We start from the raw sequence: 18221 nt of genomic DNA, 5'->3' as shown, positions 1-18221 counted from the left end.
CGAGGCAATCCTTGTTTCAAGAGACACCCGATCCAAATCATTCTGTTCTGGTTTTGTTTTTTGTTTTGAGTGGGGTTTAACCTGGTCTGGAAAGGCGCCTTTCTGCTGTGTTACATCCACGAGCTGTGGGGCTCGTGGTACATCTTCGGGTGATGCGGTGCAGCTCAACCCAAAATAATCACTGTGCTCCTGGAGAATCAAGCAGCAGCTCCAGGTGCTGTGAGGTTCCACTCCCTCAGAGATGGGATCTGTAATACCCCTCATCCCGCAGGGGTACCCTGCTCTGATGTTTCACTTTGCAAGGAGCAGCGTGATAACCGGGCGCATCCACCGCACGGAAGTCGTGGTTTCTCTGTACACAGAACGGCTTCGTGCCTGGGGGAGCTTTATTTATTTATTTCCCTTCCCTGCAGTTTCGGTTTTGCTTTCTTTTCTTTTCACTTCTCACCATGAAGCTTCTCCATGCTGGTGTGCTCTCCATCCTCGCACCCGCCGTGGACCCGCTCAGTGCTTACCTCATCGTGGGGGGTGCTGCCATCGGCTGGCAGCTCTTCTCCCCTCGTTCCTGGCTCAGGTGCAGTCTCCTGGAGTGCTGCAATGCGAAGGACACACTGAACTTCTCGGGTAAGGTGGTGGGAAGGGCACGCTGAGCCGAGCTGGCAGCGATGGCCCTTCCCAGGGTGGGGAGGGATTCCCAGCGCATCCTTTGGGTGCTTGTGGAAAGAGAAGATCCAGAAGGCAAAGGCTTCTCACACAGCTTATCCTGCACCACAGCCACTCATTGCCTATATTCTGTGTTGAATGAGCAGCAATTAGTGCTACCTCTAAGGTTCAAAACGCCGTTTAATTTCCCCCACAAGCAGTCCAGCAGTTGTTTCACACTGAAAATGCAAGGCGGAAAAAACCCTTGTGCTACTTTCTAACCACTCATTCCAGTGCCCGCCGCTTGGAAATCCCCTGCCCCTGTGTCGTAGGACTGCAAATATTGTTTCATTTCAGAGCTGGGATGCAAATTTCAGAGGAAGCTCTCAAGTGCTGGAGGCCCCTTTGCCTCCTGATGCTCCAACACGTCGTTTCACATCAGCTCTGTGTTTGGCAGGTGACAAACAGGCCCTGCAACACTGCTTGGGATTCTCTTTTACAAGGACATTATATAGCACCAGAGGCATGGGTTTCTAGGAAAACAAAGTGTGCTAGAGGACACAAAAACAGTTAATGAGAATCGAGCACATGCGGAGTATCTCTGCAGATACATAAGACCCCATCCCAGGGCTTTACAGGAGGCAGTGGTACAGTGCCATGCAAACTCATGGCAAGCTCTTCTGCAGATGGCTTGATCCCCATAAATGTCACTGAGATCTGCTTCTTGAGTCCACTCCTGAGTTTGGTTCTCTGCTGATTCACGATCTCATCACGGAGGGAGGGCAGTGTATGTTTGCTCCCTCTGATGGCCATCCAGCTGTAGCCACAGAAAGGGGAGGAACGAATGGCACCTTCTGATTCTACTCTCATTATTCCAGTTGTGAAGATGGATCTGGAGCAAAAAGTCTTTGGGCAGCATCTGGCTGTCCAAATAGTTCTGAGAGCTCTGAGTACGAACCTTCACTCCAAACGGCCCAAGAAGCCCCTGGTGATGTCCTTCCACGGCTGGACTGGCACGGGCAAATCATTTGTCAGCAGTATCATTGCAGAGAACCTCTACCAACACAGTGCGTGGAGAAGGAGGTTTGTGCACCACTTCAGCACTGTGCTGCATTTCTCACATAGTTCGCACGTCCGTCTCTATAAGGTACATATAATGAGCTACAAGTGTAGCTCATTTTCTCCTATTTATCTGCAGTTGGGAGTGCAAACACCAGTTTTGCTTCTTCTTACAGGAACAGCTGCAGAATTGGATTCGGGGCAATGTCAGTGCCTGCCCAAGGTCCCTTTTTATCTTCTCTGAGATGGATCAAATGCCACATGGCCTGATAGACTCTATCCTGCCATTCCTTGACTATCGCGACGAGATTGATGGAGTTTATTATGGCAAGGCAATCTTCATCTTACTGAAGTAAGGAAAGTCAAGGGCCAAGAGGGAGTTACAGCCCCACAGACCCAGTGGGGACAAAGGGAGTGACATTTGCTGACCGGTCTGTGGCTGAATCAGCGCAGCTGAGCAGCTCAGGGTCCCTGCCTTGTGGTCCTTGCCACTTTCCACCTCTGGGCAATCCCTACACAAAGGAACATCACCTCTGCTCCAGAGCAGAATCACATGGCCACTCAAATCACTGCCAAGATCTGAGCACTAAAGATGGCAAAGATACACTTCTAATGAGCTCATGAATCTCCTTCCTCACAGCAATGCAGGCGGAGACAAGATAACCGAGATTGCTCTCGATTACTGGAGAGGGCTGAAGAGGAGAGAAGACATTCCTGGGAAGGAGCTCCAAGATCTGCTGTCTGAAGACATTTTCAGGAACCCAAACAGTGAGTACAGTTCCTCTGGGCTCCCACGACTGCTGATGTGTATGGGTCAGTTTTCTGCAGACTGCTCCACGGAGCAGCGTGCTGCCTCCTGAGCACTCTGATGGCAAAGCTCTCCATGCTCTCTCTTTCAGGCGGTTTCTTTCAAAGCCAACTGATCCAGAAGAACTTGATAGACTATTTCATCCCTTTTCTCCCTCTTGAATACAAGCACGTGAAGCAGTGCGTCCGGGAGGAGCTGCGTGCTCAAGGGCATCCTGAGGAGGAATACCTCGTCATGGAGATTGCCTCGGCAATGATGGACTACCCCAGCGAGGAAAGGCTCTACTCCAGCAAAGGCTGTAAGACTGTGGCCTCCAGAGTGGCTCTGAGCACCTAGGCATCACACGGCTGTACCTCATATTCCTGTTGCAAGACCCAACCAGGTGGAAGAACCCACATCGATACCCACCTGTCCACATCTCCTTCCTGCATGGGGCTGGGATTTCCCATTCCAGAGGGGCTTTTTGTGAAGCCCTTTAATAAATCATAGAATATCCCAAGCGTTGTCCTGGTGTTAGCTGCAGGGCCAGCTTCCTACAGCCCTCTTTGGGGCAGCACTTCTGTGCCTCCTGTCATCATCGGCCGTGTCCCCATCGCCTGACACACTGCCCTGTCCCTTGGGCTCTAACGAAGGAAGAGAGAGAGGAGGCTGAAGGCAGTGGCGCGGGGTGGGGAATGGCATTTGGGTGACTGTGAGACAACGTGGTGGGACAGAGTCGGGGACAGGCAGTGGGAAGAAGATGCAACACCGTGTAGCAGGGATGGCGCTGAGGGGACACACAACGGCTCCAGCACCGCGGAATCCCATCAGTCCCCGACGCTTCCGTGCCCGCTCCCCCCTCCCCCCACTACAGCTCCGCAGGGCAGCCCCCGCCCCTCGCCCTTCACAAAGATGGCGGCGGTGGCTTCACGGGGTGGGGGGCGGTGAAGCGTTTCCCGCCCAGTGCCGGCGGGCCGGAAGTGGTGTGGAGGCGCCATGCCGCGGGGGGCTGTGCTGTTGTGGCTGCTGCTGCCGGGCTTGGCCGCGCTGGAGCCGTTCAGCGTGGGGTTGGCTGTCGGCGTGGCCTGGGCTCTCACCGGTTACCTGTCCCATCCCAGCTTCTACTGCAGCTACGTGGAGTGCTGCCCCGGCGCGGGGCACCGCATCAATGCCACCGGTACCGGGGAGGGATGGGGGGGGGTCCTTCTGTACTCTGCTGTTGTGAGACCACAGTATAGGAAGGACAGAGAGATGTGGGAGAGGGTCCAGAGGAGGGGCACAAAGATGGGCAGAGGGCTGGAGCACCTCCCCTACGAAGAGAAGAGGGAGCTGGGCTTGTGCAGCCTGGACAAAAGAAGGCTGCGGGGTGAGCACATTGCAGCCTTCCAGGTCCTAAAAGGAGCCCATAACAGGAGGAGAGTCAGCTCTTTGAAAAGGCAGATAGCAGCAGGACGAGGGGAAATGGTTTTTAGTTGAGGGAGGGGAGATGTAGGTTGGACGTCAAGGGGAAGCTCTTCACTATGAGAGCGGTCAGGTGCTGGAATGCAGAGAGGCTGTGGATGCCCCATCCCTGGAGGTGTTCAAGGCCACATTGGATGAGGCCCTGAGCAACCTGGTCTAGTATGAAATGGGGAGGTTGGTGGCTCTGAGTGTGGGAGGGGGGTTGGAGATTCCTGATCCTTGAAGGTCCTTTCCAACCTGGGCCGTGCTGTGATTCTGTGACTTTCTGACGGTGTTTCCCTGCAGCGCTGCGGGAGCAGCTGGACAGCAGGCTGTTCGGGCAGCACCTGGCCAAGGAGGTGGTGCTGCGGGCGGTGACGGGCTTCAGCAACAACCCCAGCCCCAAGAAGCCACTGACACTATCGCTGCACGGCTGGGCTGGCACCGGGAAGAACTTCCTGAGCCAGCTGCTGGCGAGGCAGGTGCACCCCGCCGGGCTGTGCAGCAAATTCGTGCACCTCTTCCTGGCCACGCTGCACTTCCCACACCCGCAGCGTGTGCCCCTGTACCAGGTGAGCCCTTCCCAACCTCAGCAATTCTCCTTACTCTCTGTGCATCCTTTGGGAGTGAGAGGCTGTGGGGTGCTGGCTGCTGCTGGGAGTGTAGATGGGGGAGTTTTCACGTGACGTTCCTCCAACCAGGGGATTTCTTCACGTTCCAGCCTTTGAGTGGGTACAGTTGTAGGTGTGGTTTCTGTACGAAAGAGGAAACGCTGTTAAAGCAAACACACAACCCCTTGTAGCCAGCCCTCATGTTATCCTTGCACTAAGGTGAAGGAACAAGGAAGTTTGATTTGTGAGTGGGGAAAGAATTCACCTTTAAATTCAGTGTCATATCCAAGGGATCGGTGGAAGTGTTTATGGTCCTCTCTTTGGGAAAAAGGACACAACCGGTGAGCTGGGATGGGGGCAGCTGGGGGGAGTGTCTCTGGGCTCCCTGCACTGCCTCGTGCTACGCCCTCAGCTCTCAGCATTTCTCACCTTGTTCCAGGAGCAATTGCAGAACTGGATTCGGGGCAACGTCAGTGCCTGTGCCCACTCGGTCTTCATTTTCGATGAGATGGACAAAATGCACCAGGGCCTCATCGACGCCATCAAGCCCTTCTTGGACTACTACGAGCAGGTTGACGGGGTGTCCTACAGGAAAGCCATCTTCATCTTCCTCAGGTTGGTAGCACCTCTTTAAAAGTCAATCTGTACTGATGATGCTAATGGTGCTCTTATGGGACTTTTATTTGGAGTACAGCAGAAGAGCTGTATGAGAACTCATGAGATCAGCCCAGAGCACAGCTTGCAGGAGGGCTCAGACTTTGGGGAAGTTCTTTGTGTTAGGTGCACTGTGCATGGCTGGGATGGAGTTAAAATTCTCCAGAACGTTCTGTTTGGTGCCTGTGTTTTGCATTTGTGGTTAAAGCAGCACTGATAACACCCTGGTGTTTGGCTGTTGCTTGCACAGCCTCAAGGATTTGTTTTTGTTGTTTTTTTTCCTGTCTGGGGAGTGAGCAGGAGGCATGGGTGGAAGGGGGCACAGCCAGGAGAGCTGAACTGGACTGGCATGGGAACATGTCTCATCCCACAGTGTTGTGCTCAGTAATAAAAACTGGGGTAGAGAAATAAGTGGGGGTAGCTGCTTCCAAGGTGAGGAGTGGTGAGATGCTGGCTGGGCACTGGTCTACCTGGGAGGGTGGTGATCTTGGCTTCCAGGTTTCTGTTTCGGTAACTTCTTTCATTTCAAGAAGATTCACAGTTCCTGTGACCAGCTTAAAGAAATTCTGGCTTAATGGTGTCTGCTCACTGCTGTAAATTTTTCTTTTATGAATAGCAATGCTGGGGGTGACTTAATTAATAAAGCAGCACTTGACTTCTGGACAAGTGGAAAGCGCAGGGAAGATATTCAGCTGAAAGACCTAGAGCCCATGCTGTCTGTAGGAGTCTTCAATAACAAGAACAGTAAGTCACTTTCCCCTAGAAAATGAGAAATGGCTTTACTTTGTACTACAGGGTTAATCTCAGCCATCCGTACCTCACCTACCTTGACTCTGCACTGTTTTTTTTGACCCCCACCTTCCTGCAGTGCCCCATCACCAGGCCCTTCTGTTCCTCCACTTCAATGTCATCCTCTCCCAGGGAAGTTTTCATTACATGGGTGGATAAACCTCTCTGTGAATCGAGTCTGGTCTGCCTACCTTACGCAGACCCGAGTTTAGAGAATGTCCTTCCCACATCTTTGTCCTTCAACTCCTGCAGGTGGACTGTGGCACAGCAGCCTCATCGACAGGAACCTCATTGACTACTTTGTTCCCTTGCTGCCCCTGGAGCACAAGCACGTGAAGATGTGTGTCCGGGCTGAAATGATTGCCCGTGGCCACGAAGTGGATGAGAATGTTGTTCAGGCAGTGGCAGATGAAATGACATACTTCCCAAAAGAAGCAAGAATCTACTCCGATAAAGGCTGCAAGACTGTACAAGCCAAGCTGGATATCCACGAAGACATTGCAAAAGCCATGGACTGATGACCCTTCACTTCTCCAAAGCATTTTCAGAGCTTTGGGATATCAGTTTATTTGCACTTAAGCTTTTTTACTTTTTTTTTTTAACTATTGCAGGGAATGTGGTAGAAATCCTAGAGTGAATGGTGTGGGCTTTTAAGCTTTCATTTTTTTAACATGAAATCCCACTGTTCATCTCTATGCTGGTTGGTATCCAAATATTACCCCCATTTATATTTTTTTAACCTATTAGAAGACTTAGAAGTGTGACACCTACAGCAGAGGAACTCTTGCAGGTGGTTGTAGAGAGGCTGTAGCTTATGAGACAGTGAAATGAAGGGATTTACAGTGTGATCAGGTCTGTGGTAGTGCCAGCAAGGCACATACCTCCATGCATTGCAGCAAGGTGGTTGCTTGGAGGCTCCCATCTCCACAGCACACCGATGCTATTGTGGCTTCTGCACATGAGATTCAGCTGTTTGGGGACTGAATGGCAGTGTTACAGTTCTTGTCTGGCATCAGACTACGTCTCCTGCTGTAGTACTATGGGAAACTGATGAGCTCAGGGAGATCCATTAGTGTACGGTGGAGAAGAGGGAGAAAAAAATTGTTGCTCCACTTCCTTGGGGAAAAAGAAATTGTGATTTTATTTCTCCTAATATTTTTCTAAGGGGGCAAAGTGAATTTGCTGCATGGTGACTCCAGGCTGTTTGCCTTCAGGGACGCATGGAAGGCCAGCTCTGCTTCTTAGGCAGAAAGAAGTCTCTCTCAAGGATCTGCCCATCACAGTCAGACACACAGGTCTGCCTGTGGGCTCCTGGGCTCCTTGTCTTCAGCAGTCCCCATGGCCAAGGGGTGGGCACTCCTCCTCTTGCCCTGCTTACAAGATACTCCCCTGGTTGAAGTTATTTTTATAGTGTATTTTTATACTGAATTTTAAGCAACAAAAATGCAACACTGGAGAATTACAGAGAAGGGAGTATGGGAAAGGGCTCCAGCCATCACTAACCCCATACCTCACTGGGTGGTGAGTATGCTTTATAATAGCTTTTACCACTGAATAATGTCTAAGGAAGGTGGGAAAGACTGAGCGAGCCTTACCCCACAAGGTAAGGCTGTGGTGGCTTTCACTCTTCCGTCGTGTTACCCATCACTGGTGGATCCAACACAGTGGTGTGAGACAGAAGTGCCTAAAATTTCATTGATTAATTTTCTTTAACTGTTTTGAGGGTGTGGGCTATTCCTGAACCACAGCATCTCCTCCGTGGCAGAGGTGATGCCAGAGCTCCAGGTCTCACTGTTACCATGTTAACTGAAATGAGAGTGGAGAGTTTAGCATTAACGTTCAGCTCTAAATTAGAAGTGTCAATTGCCTTTTACAGCTCCACGTGGAGTTTGTCAGATGTTGGCAAACTGGTGGTGCTGATGCAATGTGGATCCAAATGCTTGCTAGCCATTAACCTTGGGACATTGGACTGCAGCTTTCCATATGCAATGTTTTGCTTATTAACTCTCTCATTTGTAAGTGTAAATGCCAAACTATTTGTACAGCTTCACAACACTAACTGTTAGCCCTGTACTGCAGCTGGAATAAACCTTCAGTCATTTCTCTCTCTTGCCTGAATCATTTTGAGCCATAGAAATGTCTTACTGCATGCAGCTTCCAACCAGCTACCTGCAGAGCTTTCTGCTTCCTCTATCCTGAAGCATTTAATAGGCTTACCTAACATTCTTGCAATTAAATACCTTGTTGATGTTAAAGCAGGTTGAGCTGTCTGAGAACACAATAAGAAATGCAGTAATACAGCTCATTAAACTTGGGTCTGAGAAAGAAAAAAAGCCTTAGAGGCTCTGCTCTGCAGTAGGAACATCTGGGTGTGCAGCTCAGGGCCAGACTGCCTCTTTGTAAGGGAGAAAAATAATCTAAGAAACAAAGAGTAAGATCCTCAGAAAGGCTTTAATATGTCACTGCATTCTAACCATCAAGTCTTGCTTTATAAGCACAGCATAAGATCTGGGAACTTTCTCTGTAGAAGGTTTAACTGAAGTAGCAGCTGCTTATGCTGGACTTTGTAAGAATAAACAGATTTCAGTCTTGGGGACAGCTCAGCTGCTGCCATAGGGTCAGGGCACCGTTTCTGTCAGCTCAGACCTTTCCCCCAGTTTGACATTTCTCCTTCTGCTGTCTGCTCCCATTTCAGGTGACGCATTAATACAGAGCAGCCCAAAATACCCTCACAGCAAGACAGGGGCAGGAGCTCTGTCTGAAGCCACGCACTCAGATGGGGGAGGAATAACTGCAGGGTCAGACATGGCAGTGTGTTCTGCTCCCAGACAGTTCTGTGGTTTTGGAGGTTTGTCAGGGAACAGCCTTCCCCCTCTGAACATCACTCCTGTACCCTCCAGAGGAAGCTCCCATCCCCCTGAGCCACCCAGGGCTATGGTGCAATAAACTGCTGCTACAGTGTCTGCCAAATGCTCCCACTGATGCTGCAGTAACATATGAAACAGAACTAAAAGCATACTTAAGGCTGAAAGAGCCCCAGCACTGAGTGGCTGAGCTGTCTCCCCTGGTGAGAAGGTACCAGACAGTAGTAAAAGTTTATCATTTCCGTGTCTGCTTTTTTTCCATTAACTCGTCATTTTCTGAGCTCATTAAGCCAAAGGGAGATAAGTACCTGAGTTCAGAGCATGTGTTTGCTGACCAATTCTAGGTCTGATAAGTTAATTGGCATATTACACAACTTCAGAGCAGAACTGCAATGTTGAAATCTTAATGGCTTTTAATTTCTTCATGGGGAAAACTTCATGATGCTGCTTCAGAAAAAGCAGCTGCTCCTCTCACCAGACTTCAGCATCAGTGCATCTTCCTCCTCAGTATGGGCTCAGGGGAAGAAATTAACATCAGAGCACAACGCAAAGAAGAGCAGAAGGCAGCTAAGACACATTTCTGATGGGAAGAATTTATTGTGAATAGAAACTGGAATGCAAAAGGCTCTGCAGTGCTCGCAGTCAGAGTCTGACACGCTGCACTAACTTCAGGTGACACATTTCACAGTTTTTTTTGTATACATTTGGATCCATCCGCATCCCAACCCTCAAAGGCATGCAGCACTGCCAGAAAAGGAAAAAGGGAAATCTCTGCAAGCTGCCTTCTGAATTCTCTACGTAGGGGAGGAGAAACCTCTTTCCCAGTTCCTGGGTGTAATGTTTCCCACTGAGTCACACACCTTCCCTGGAGCCAGCTCACTTCTCTCCTTTGAGGAAGATCACTCCTAGGAAAGGACGTGGCAGGCAACTTCATCCATTGAAAAAATAACCCCAAATCAGGACCAACTACAGTTATGTGACAGGGATTTTTAACTCATTTCCTTTCTACCAAACATTCAGTCCTCCCACTGAACACTATTCACACCAGAGAGTTTCATATTCTTGATTCTGACTCAAAGAAAGCCAATTTATACCACTATTTTGAGAAATTCTTTCCAATGCCGTGCAATACCAATATATATATTAATTACAGAATCTGCCCTTCTTTTCACTGGAGCCAAGCTAGCTGAGGAAATACACATCTCCTACTTGTAATGCCATTAGAGGAATATTCCCACACAAGTTCAATGAAGGCTTTCAAAACAGGGACTTTGCTCATGATTCTCAATTCTCATATTGCCAAGGAGACCATCCACAGGAAACCAGGAAACAATTACAATTTGGTCATACCCTCAGTTCCACTCTCTGTGCCAGCAGCCTCACCAGGCTGGTCCTCACCATGTGGGAGAAGTCTTCAGCACCATCAGAGGTCTCAATCCACACTGCAGCTCTCCCTTACCTTGATGGCACGACGCTGACGTACGTGGGAGCCATGATTAGCAACAATAAAAATGCAGAGGCACTGCTGCCTCTTTACATGCCAGTTAAAACAGTGTTCCTTCCTTGAAAAAGTGCTTAAAAATGAAATGTCTTGGTTTCTTCACTTTGTGATTAAGTTAAATTTGCTTCTTTGCAGCAATAAAGCCTTAGAAGTCATAGTAATAATCCAGCTTTGCATCCACAGTTTTGCATCCTTTATCTGAATAAATCCTCTCCTCTCGGGGGAAGTATGTCATCTCATCTGCTACTCTGGCTAAAATGTCTTCATCCACAGCATAACCACGGGATTCAATCTCAACCCTGACACACATTTTCACATGTTTGTATTCCAGAGGCAGGAAGGGAACAAAATAGTCAATGAGATTTCTATCAATCAAGGTGCTGTGCCAAAATCCACCTACAAAAGGAAAGAGAAGGGCTTTGTTATTGCTCCTCCAGTTAAACACTGACACGTGGTGAATATCACAGCCCTCAGCTACAAACTGGGAATAATCCATCTGTGTTTTTAGGGCACTACACAGCACAAGACAGTCTAAAATTAAGCCTTTCTCATGGCACTTTCTGCATCATCTCAGACACACAAACGCAGACTGTTGGACTTCTTCTGAATGAATCATTTAAGCCCTGCACCCCAGATGCAGATCTCACTGCCTCACCTCTCTCACCTAGAGAAGATCAGACTTTTTCTCTGTTATCAGCTCTCACAGAGCAGCTTGTCTTGCTCCCTTTTCTTCTCCAAAGCTTGCATCCAGCCTTAGATTTCTTTAGTTTGCTTTCTCTTCAGCACATCAGTGCGTCAATAAATACACAGCACAGAATTCCCCTAACAAACATAACACACAGACATCAAACAAGGTGCACACAGGTCTCCTAAGCTCCAATTCATCACAAGAGCTGTCCCTCAGGCTTCAAACCGGCACTGTGGCTCTTGAAACCAAAAACTGGAGACCACATAAAGCAGAAACCACTACTGTGAACTATAGCTCATGCGCTGACCACTGCCCAGCATTTCCATGGGACTTTGATTGCCTCAAGAGCAATCCCAGCTTTACTCACTATTTCTGTTATTGAAGACAGACACAGACAGTGCATTCTGCATGTCAGTGAGCTGTATATCTTCCCTTGCCTTCCCATTTCTCCAGAAATCTAGTGCCACCTCTGTTATCTTTTCAGCTCCTGCGTTGCTACAAAAAAGAGAAAACAAACACTGTAACAGAAGGCAGTTTTAAAGAGGCCCAGTGTGCACAGGGCAGCAAACCCGAGGAGCTGCTCTTTACCTGAGGAATATGAAGATGGCTTGTCGGTACGACACTCCGTCCAGGAGCTCATAATAGTCCAGAAATGGCTTGATGGCATCAATGAGTCCTGCGTGCATTTTATCCATTTCATCAAATATGAAGATCGATCTGGGACAGATGCTCACATTTCCCCGAATCCACATCTGCAATTGGTCCTGAGTGCCATAAAAACAGGAGCAGCTGAAAGAGTTTGCATTGAAAAGACAAAACAGGAATTCTGCTTCCTGAGTTTTGTACTCCTTTCAATTGCATTATTTCAATAGCTTGGGTTCTCAACTGAAACAGGGCTAAAAGCTGCAAGTAGAATTTAAAACAAAACACCGTGCTGGTTCTGAAAAATGAGGATGCACAGAGACAGGACGAGATGTGAATGAACTCTCAAGAGAAAACACATCAGAAAGGAAAGGCATGAGGACAAAGCACGAGCACCAGAAGGCACAGCAACACGGAGCAGAGCCCTGCCACGCAAGCTGAGCACCTTCAGCAGCGCTTCAGTGTAAGCATCCTCCAGCACCAAAACTACTTCACAGAGATCAACTCATGATGTGAAACTCCACCTGCAGTCACTGGCACGGCTAGAAACAGTATTCAGTCCTCAGCCCTTAGTTTGAGTCACTCAAAAGTTAACTGAAGACGACGAGTCCTTAAAACACTGCACACAAACTCATGCTGTTGTATTACGAGCTCCTCTCACTGAAGACCTTCGAGGTCGGTTCCAACCCTAACAATCCCACGGCAGCCCACCCCCGCTGCCCTCCCTTACCTTGTACAGGTTGATGCTGTGAGCGTGAGGGAAATGCAGCGTAGCCACGAACTGATGCACGTAGTTACTCTTCAGTCCCCTCTTATAGATGCTCTCGGCGATGATCTTGCTGACGAAGTTCTTGCCGGTGCCCGTCCAGCCGTGCAGGGACAGCGCCAGCGGCTTCTTGGCCTGGGCGTTGCTGAGGAAGCCCCGCACGGCCCTGACCACCACCTTGCTGACCAGGTGCTGTCCGAACAGCCGTCTGTCCAGGCTCTCCTGCAGCGCTGCGCAGCACACGGAGCCGTTAGCGGCGGGCAGGACCCCCGGCCCCATCCCAGCCCCGGCACCGAGCGGCCCCCCAGGCCCTCCCCGCGCCCCCGGCTCGGCCCGTACCGGCGGCGACGCGCTGCTCGTGCCGCTGGAGGCAGCACTCCCTGAAATAGCAGTAGAGCCGCGGGTACGAAATGATCCCAGTGAGGGCCGAGGCCGCGGCCCCGGCGATCGCCAGCCCCAGGCTGATGGGCTCCACGGCCCTCGCGGGGGGCGGGAGGAGCAGCAGCAGCGCCAGGCCCAGAGCCACCCGCAGCGAGCCCCGCCGCAGCTTCATGGCCGGGCCGGCCACTTCCGGTCCGCCGCTTCCGGCCTACAGCTTCGCTTTCCGCCGCCGCCATCTTGAGTCCGGGCAGAAGCGCTGCTGGGGGCGGCTACGTTGGGCGGGGCTGCCAGTAGCGCGGTGCCGAACGCAGCGAAGCGGGCTCCTCCCGCAGCCCCTCCCCCATCTGTAACAACGCCGTAAGAACACTGTTATTATTTTTGCACTCCACCTCTTGCCTCCAGGCTCCCGCAGCACCCCCAGCCCCGCGGGTTGCAGAGTGACCTTCCTCAACATGCACACTCAGGGCCTCGTGCCCATTTCCTCACCCATCTGCAGCCACAAGAAAACGCAGTGAACTGCTCCAGGAGCAAATCTGAATGGAAACAACCCACAGCAGTGCTTCAGGGCTACCACATCCACGCAGCCACTGCTGCTCCTCGTGCTTCACACAGCCCAGAGAAGGCCTGGGGAACAAAAGCCCCCTTCCTACTCATAAGGCACTGCTGCTTTTAAAGGGTCTGTTTTGGTGTTTGTTTGTTTGTTTTCTGCACACTTTTTAAGGTGAGAGAATCTGTAACAGCAAGTCTGTCTTCCCACTAAAAAAAAGCTAGCCACGAAAGCTGATGTTATTATAAAATAAGCTTTATAACAGGAAAATAAGTTATGTACAAGATTTTACCAACCACAGTTCACCATCAGCTGCAAACAGATTGACTACGAGATCACAAGGAAAGCTCTGTAGATGACACCAACACGTGCAGGGAGGGATACTCTCCTCCTCCATTTCAGGGCACTGACACAAAATCCTCCATTAGCACCTCTGCAGAGGCCCCAGCCCACATCCATCAGTATCGCCGATTCATCTTCTTGAACTTCTCATAGTGATAATCATCAGTTGCTTTCTCATTGGGCGGACGTTTGCGATTTGGAGGAGAACCTTGAGAAGAAAGAGAGGGTAATCACATTTCCCATCCTTCCACTGATGTAAGTGAGGAGACATTTCCTTACCTCTAACCCTATGAACTCCTGTAATGCAACGCAACTGCAGTCCCCTGCAATCTGAAAGGTTATTCCCTCAGCAGTCAGTGCTCCTTAACCTAGCTTCCCTTGCCAGCTTTCAGCAAACCCCTGTCAGTCAGCTTGGTTAATGCATTTCAGTTGTGACCTTTGCTACTCCACCTCCTATACATATCCCTAAAACATCCTGCATCCAGCTGTAGGACCTCGTACGGGTACGTGGAGAGCCACACCGCTGCATGAGACCCTAACGTGCTCCAGTACCTTCCCTTAAGATATTTCAGATCAGGAACTCACGCTCAGGTTCTGGCCTCTCTGTATCCCCCACTCTCAGTGGACGGGGCTTCGGCTCTTCTTTATTCCTTCTCACTGGTGCATTCAGCTCCTCGTGATAAACTGAAGGAAGGAAAATATCAGACACAGTATTGCTGCATTACTCATTCAGACATACATTTCTATGGCACTTATTACTACTGATCTTTAGGAGAAACAACAGAACCTCACAAAAAGTGTTCCTGTAATTGTTTTCTATGGATAACCAATAGACACAAGATCGGATACACCAAGTTTCAGAGGCACTATTTCATCAGAAGTCATCCAAAAATTCTTGATTTCCTTCAGAACACACAAACCTGACACCAAATCACTGCTGTTGGCGTGGTCAGGCCCAGCAGCAGGCTGCCTTTCCTCCAGATGGCTGTGCTACGAGAGGCTCTCCCGGAAATTAATTCCTATCTCCTGTCTAGTAAGATCTATGTATGCTTGACCACCTGTCTGCTTTGGCAGCCCTCAAAATGGGTTCTTTCAATTATAGCCCATCATTTATAACCACAGAGGAGGCAGACACTTCCAGCACACGTTCAGGACATAACTTAAAAGAAAAAAAAATCTTGAAATTTATGAGGAATTCTCAACTGGGAGTTCAAGAGCAGAAAGTAAGGTCATAAGTAATAAGCCCCTCTCTGTGCTGATGGATTGAAAATAAAAAAAACATTAAAAAATAGCAAGGCAAACCACATGGGGCTTATACAAGCATCCCAGAGACAGAAACCAGACAGCTGCTTGTGTGAATACACAGACTAATTTCTCCTGCACAGACTCCATCTCAATTGACTGTTTTTCCCTATCAGAGAGGCAGGTCATACTTGGGTCAGGACAGCTACACGAGACTTACATCTGTTGTGCTGGACATAGTTAACAGCCATGTTTGTGGGAACAAAGGAAGTTTCGCTGTCTTTCTTTTTGTTCTGCTGCTCTGCCAGCAGCTTGGCCTTGGCCTCTTCAGTTGAGATGATGTTTTTTATTTTTGCACTAGAAGAAAAACAAAGAAAAAAAACCTTATTCCTATTTAAGAAGAGTAACAGGCATAGAGACTCTTTGAAGCACGTGGGTTTGCATGCAGTAATAGCACTGGTATTTGATTTTTTTTTTGAGAGGTTGTATTGCTATAGAAACTTTGGTGCTTAGATACTGTGTTTAAGAGGTAAAGGGGAAGCCAGCATCTTTCACACGTCCTCTTTCAGTACACAGTATAAACTGATTAATTCCAGAAAGCTGCTGACTGCAGCAACAAAAATTGAAGTGCCTCTTTCAAGAGGTCATGCTGTCGTGCTGCATTGGAGTCCTATTGCTGCGTTTAATTTAACACACAATGCTAAACACGTCAATAATCCAGACCATCACAGAATGAATCCCATCCCAAAGCCAAATAGGGGCTATAAAATCCAGCCACATCAGTGCTCTGCTGATCAGCAGCTTCCAGTCACAGTGCTCATCCCTGTAATTCAGGCCATAACTAACAGATCTGTGAACAACATACTCAATTCCCAGGTCCACTTCAGGAATGCCACTCAGCATCTGGTTGGACAGCATCTCTTCAGTCTTCTTGGCAGAGGAGACACGGATGTTCTCTGGCAGCTCATACAGAGAGTCCTCAGCATTCTTCAGCTTCACTTTCTGTTCTTCATTCTCCACAATTCCTTTTCTCTTCTTCAGCTCCGTCTCGATGTACTTCATCCTAAAGAACAATACACAAGGGACATGTGGTATTTAGTTCTGTTTTCTGTACTTGACCCCCATTGCTGAGCACAGCTGCACCACTCCCCCAGTGCCTAAGAGGGAGAAATGAACGATTTCTCCAAAAGCCCTCAGCTAAGATCAAGAACATAAAATAAGATATTTGCATCTTTGATCAAGACACAATCAGGTCTTCCAAACTCTCTCATGACCATCAGGGAAGGCTGCTGCTGGTATTTAATGCCGCCCCACTAGCTGGCCAATTGGCACCTCCCAACTTTGTTCATGAAATTGCCTTCTCAAGTCTGGCAGCCAGAGGGTGAAAAGCAGGTGAGAATCAGGAAGATGTTCTGGGACATTCAGTACCTGAGATAAATAAATCAACAAACAAGCTGAGGGGACACCCAACCCAGAATTCAGCATCACAGACAGCGTGCAGCTCAACTTACATGTCAGCATCCTCATCCCGCCTGTTGGTTTCAGCTGAGAAGGAAGTTCCCAAGTTGAGATCTTCCTCTTCATTAATCCTAAATGAAAACCACACCATTACAGTTGTTTTTCTTTAACTAATTTGACAAGCTAGGGTAGTAGCAGCTAGTCAAACTGCAGTATATTAAATTATTCAAAGCAGTACAATTTTTGGTTAATTTATTGCTAGCTGTGACTTACTTCTAGTTCAGGGAAAGGTCTTCAGAGCTCACAAGCACCCACCTGTCCTTGCCTCGTTCTTTCAGTTTCTTCATGTCCACCATTCCCCCAGATTTTATCTTAAACGGGTCATCCTGTAACGTAAGATAAAATTACAAAATCCTAAAGCTGCCTTTTAGTTTAATGCTAGTCTTCAAAATCTAGATAAAAACGGAGGCTGTGAGAAGCTGATTCCCACAGTGATTAACTGGAGCACAAAGTTTTCACAGTTACATCTTAGTAATAAAATGATGAAAACACCTAGCACTTACCACAAGCGTTGCTTCTTCTTGCAGCTTCTCTCCCACAAGCAGAGCTACAGCACTGGTTAGGCAGATAAAGAAGGACACAAAATTCAGCAGAAAGAAATGTGTTACCAACAATGCTGTGTCTTCACCCTTCTTTAGATCCAGCAGAAGGTCTCCAACACTCATATTAATACTAAATTGCCAATCTTCCTAATCTCTCCCTGCAGGTAGAGGAACTACTGCAGTTTTGGGAAGATGAGAAATTAAGGCAGAGAGATTTTAGTGCTTTACAGTGAGTCACCAAAGTAAGGAACAAAACTGGCTGCTGGTGCACGTTTCAGCTAGCACATCAGCTGGTCAGTGATGCTGTATGAGAGAGAAGGGAATTACGGTGAAAATATGAAAGGGCCCAGTGTAAACTTACTGCTCTGTTACATGCACTGCACAGAAGCAATCTGACTAAAAACATTTCATGATAAGTTCCAATCTCAGTTGTTTTTTTTCACAGTTAGGACACAGCAAAGACTCTGCAGGTGGGCACTGTGTTCCTGCCCCTCACTCACCCTCTGCTCCATCCTCAGGCTTTGACGTATAAACTCCTCTGCCACAAACACACCTTTGGCACTATGGGACACGGAGTTAATTCTACATAAAGCAAGCAGATACCAACAGAGGAATCTGCTGTTGCATGACATCGCCAGGCAGAACACACCTTCACATCCCTTACCTCACCCCATTGGGTCGCTTCCTGAGGCTCTGCACTTCTTTAGCTTCCTCGAGTTTTAACCTGAATTAAAACAAAATAAAAAATACAGTGTTTTTTATTACTCGGTGCCTCGGTTTCCTTTAATTAACTTTGATTTCCTGCAGATAACACCAACCCTTGTACACTGGCTTTTGTCCTACGTTTCTGCATACCGATATCTGCTTTTCTGGACGGAGATTGGATATTTCCTTTTTTTTTCTTGACTTAAGCAATCTACCTGTGAAAAGTAGCGCGCACGACACCCGCTGGGCTGCGTCGCTCCCGCACAGCTTCTCCCAGCTGAGGAAAGAACGGCAGGCACGGAGCAGGGCAGGCTCACCGCCCCGTCCCCCGAGCTCACCTGACCTCCTCGGCCAGCTGCTCGTCCTCCTCGTCCTCCTCGGGCTCCTCCCTGCGCCGCCGGAATGCCCTGGACGCCGCCATCGCTCCCTCCTCGCACTCCCGTCGCGCTCTGATGACGTCACTACTCCGCGCCGACGCCGTTCCGCGGCACTTCCGGCGGC

At 48.9% G+C, this 18221-nt stretch overlaps 4 protein-coding genes across 4 annotated transcripts; 2 read left to right on the top strand and 2 right to left on the bottom strand.

Moving 5' to 3' along the window:
- Positions 1–449: 449 nt before the first annotated feature.
- Positions 450–3000, top strand: LOC136049114 (torsin-1A-like). The gene is made up of 5 exons (XM_065737158.1): positions 450–624; positions 1521–1789; positions 1878–2053; positions 2342–2469; positions 2601–3000. The coding sequence occupies exons 1-5, from the start codon at positions 450–452 to the stop codon at positions 2843–2845; spliced, it is 993 nt and encodes a 330-aa protein (XP_065593230.1). The 3' UTR covers positions 2846–3000.
- A 478-nt stretch (positions 3001–3478) lies between these two features.
- On the top strand, positions 3479–6543 carry TOR1B (torsin family 1 member B). Its single transcript, XM_065737508.1, has 5 exons — positions 3479–3665; positions 4235–4500; positions 4979–5154; positions 5810–5937; positions 6235–6543. Exons 1-5 carry the CDS (start codon positions 3485–3487, stop codon positions 6498–6500), a joined length of 1017 nt encoding a protein of 338 aa, XP_065593580.1. The 5' UTR covers positions 3479–3484; the 3' UTR covers positions 6501–6543.
- Positions 6544–9423: 2880 nt separating this feature from the next.
- Positions 9424–13060, bottom strand: TOR1A (torsin family 1 member A). Its single transcript, XM_065737507.1, is given in 6 exon segments — positions 9424–10743; positions 11403–11530; positions 11624–11799; positions 12408–12673; positions 12783–13006; positions 13008–13060. Coding segments are annotated over 6 exon segments (1098 nt in total). The 3' UTR covers positions 9424–10492.
- A 548-nt stretch (positions 13061–13608) lies between these two features.
- CUNH9orf78 (chromosome unknown C9orf78 homolog) lies at positions 13609–18176 on the bottom strand. The gene is made up of 9 exons (XM_065737506.1): positions 18059–18176; positions 17680–17739; positions 16977–17028; positions 16729–16799; positions 16467–16544; positions 15821–16018; positions 15176–15312; positions 14299–14397; positions 13609–13921 (listed from the first exon to the last, which is right to left on the bottom strand). Exons 1-9 carry the CDS (start codon positions 18139–18141, stop codon positions 13830–13832), a joined length of 870 nt encoding a protein of 289 aa, XP_065593578.1. The 5' UTR covers positions 18142–18176; the 3' UTR covers positions 13609–13829.
- Between the last annotated feature and the right edge of the window lie 45 nt (positions 18177–18221).

This window comes from Cyrtonyx montezumae, unplaced genomic scaffold, assembly GCF_038088225.1.
Source record: "Cyrtonyx montezumae isolate F1298 unplaced genomic scaffold, pur_monq_1.0 scaffold_20, whole genome shotgun sequence".
Taxonomy (NCBI): domain Eukaryota; kingdom Metazoa; phylum Chordata; class Aves; order Galliformes; family Odontophoridae; genus Cyrtonyx; species Cyrtonyx montezumae.
This window is presented reverse-complemented; position numbering and strand designations above follow the sequence as displayed.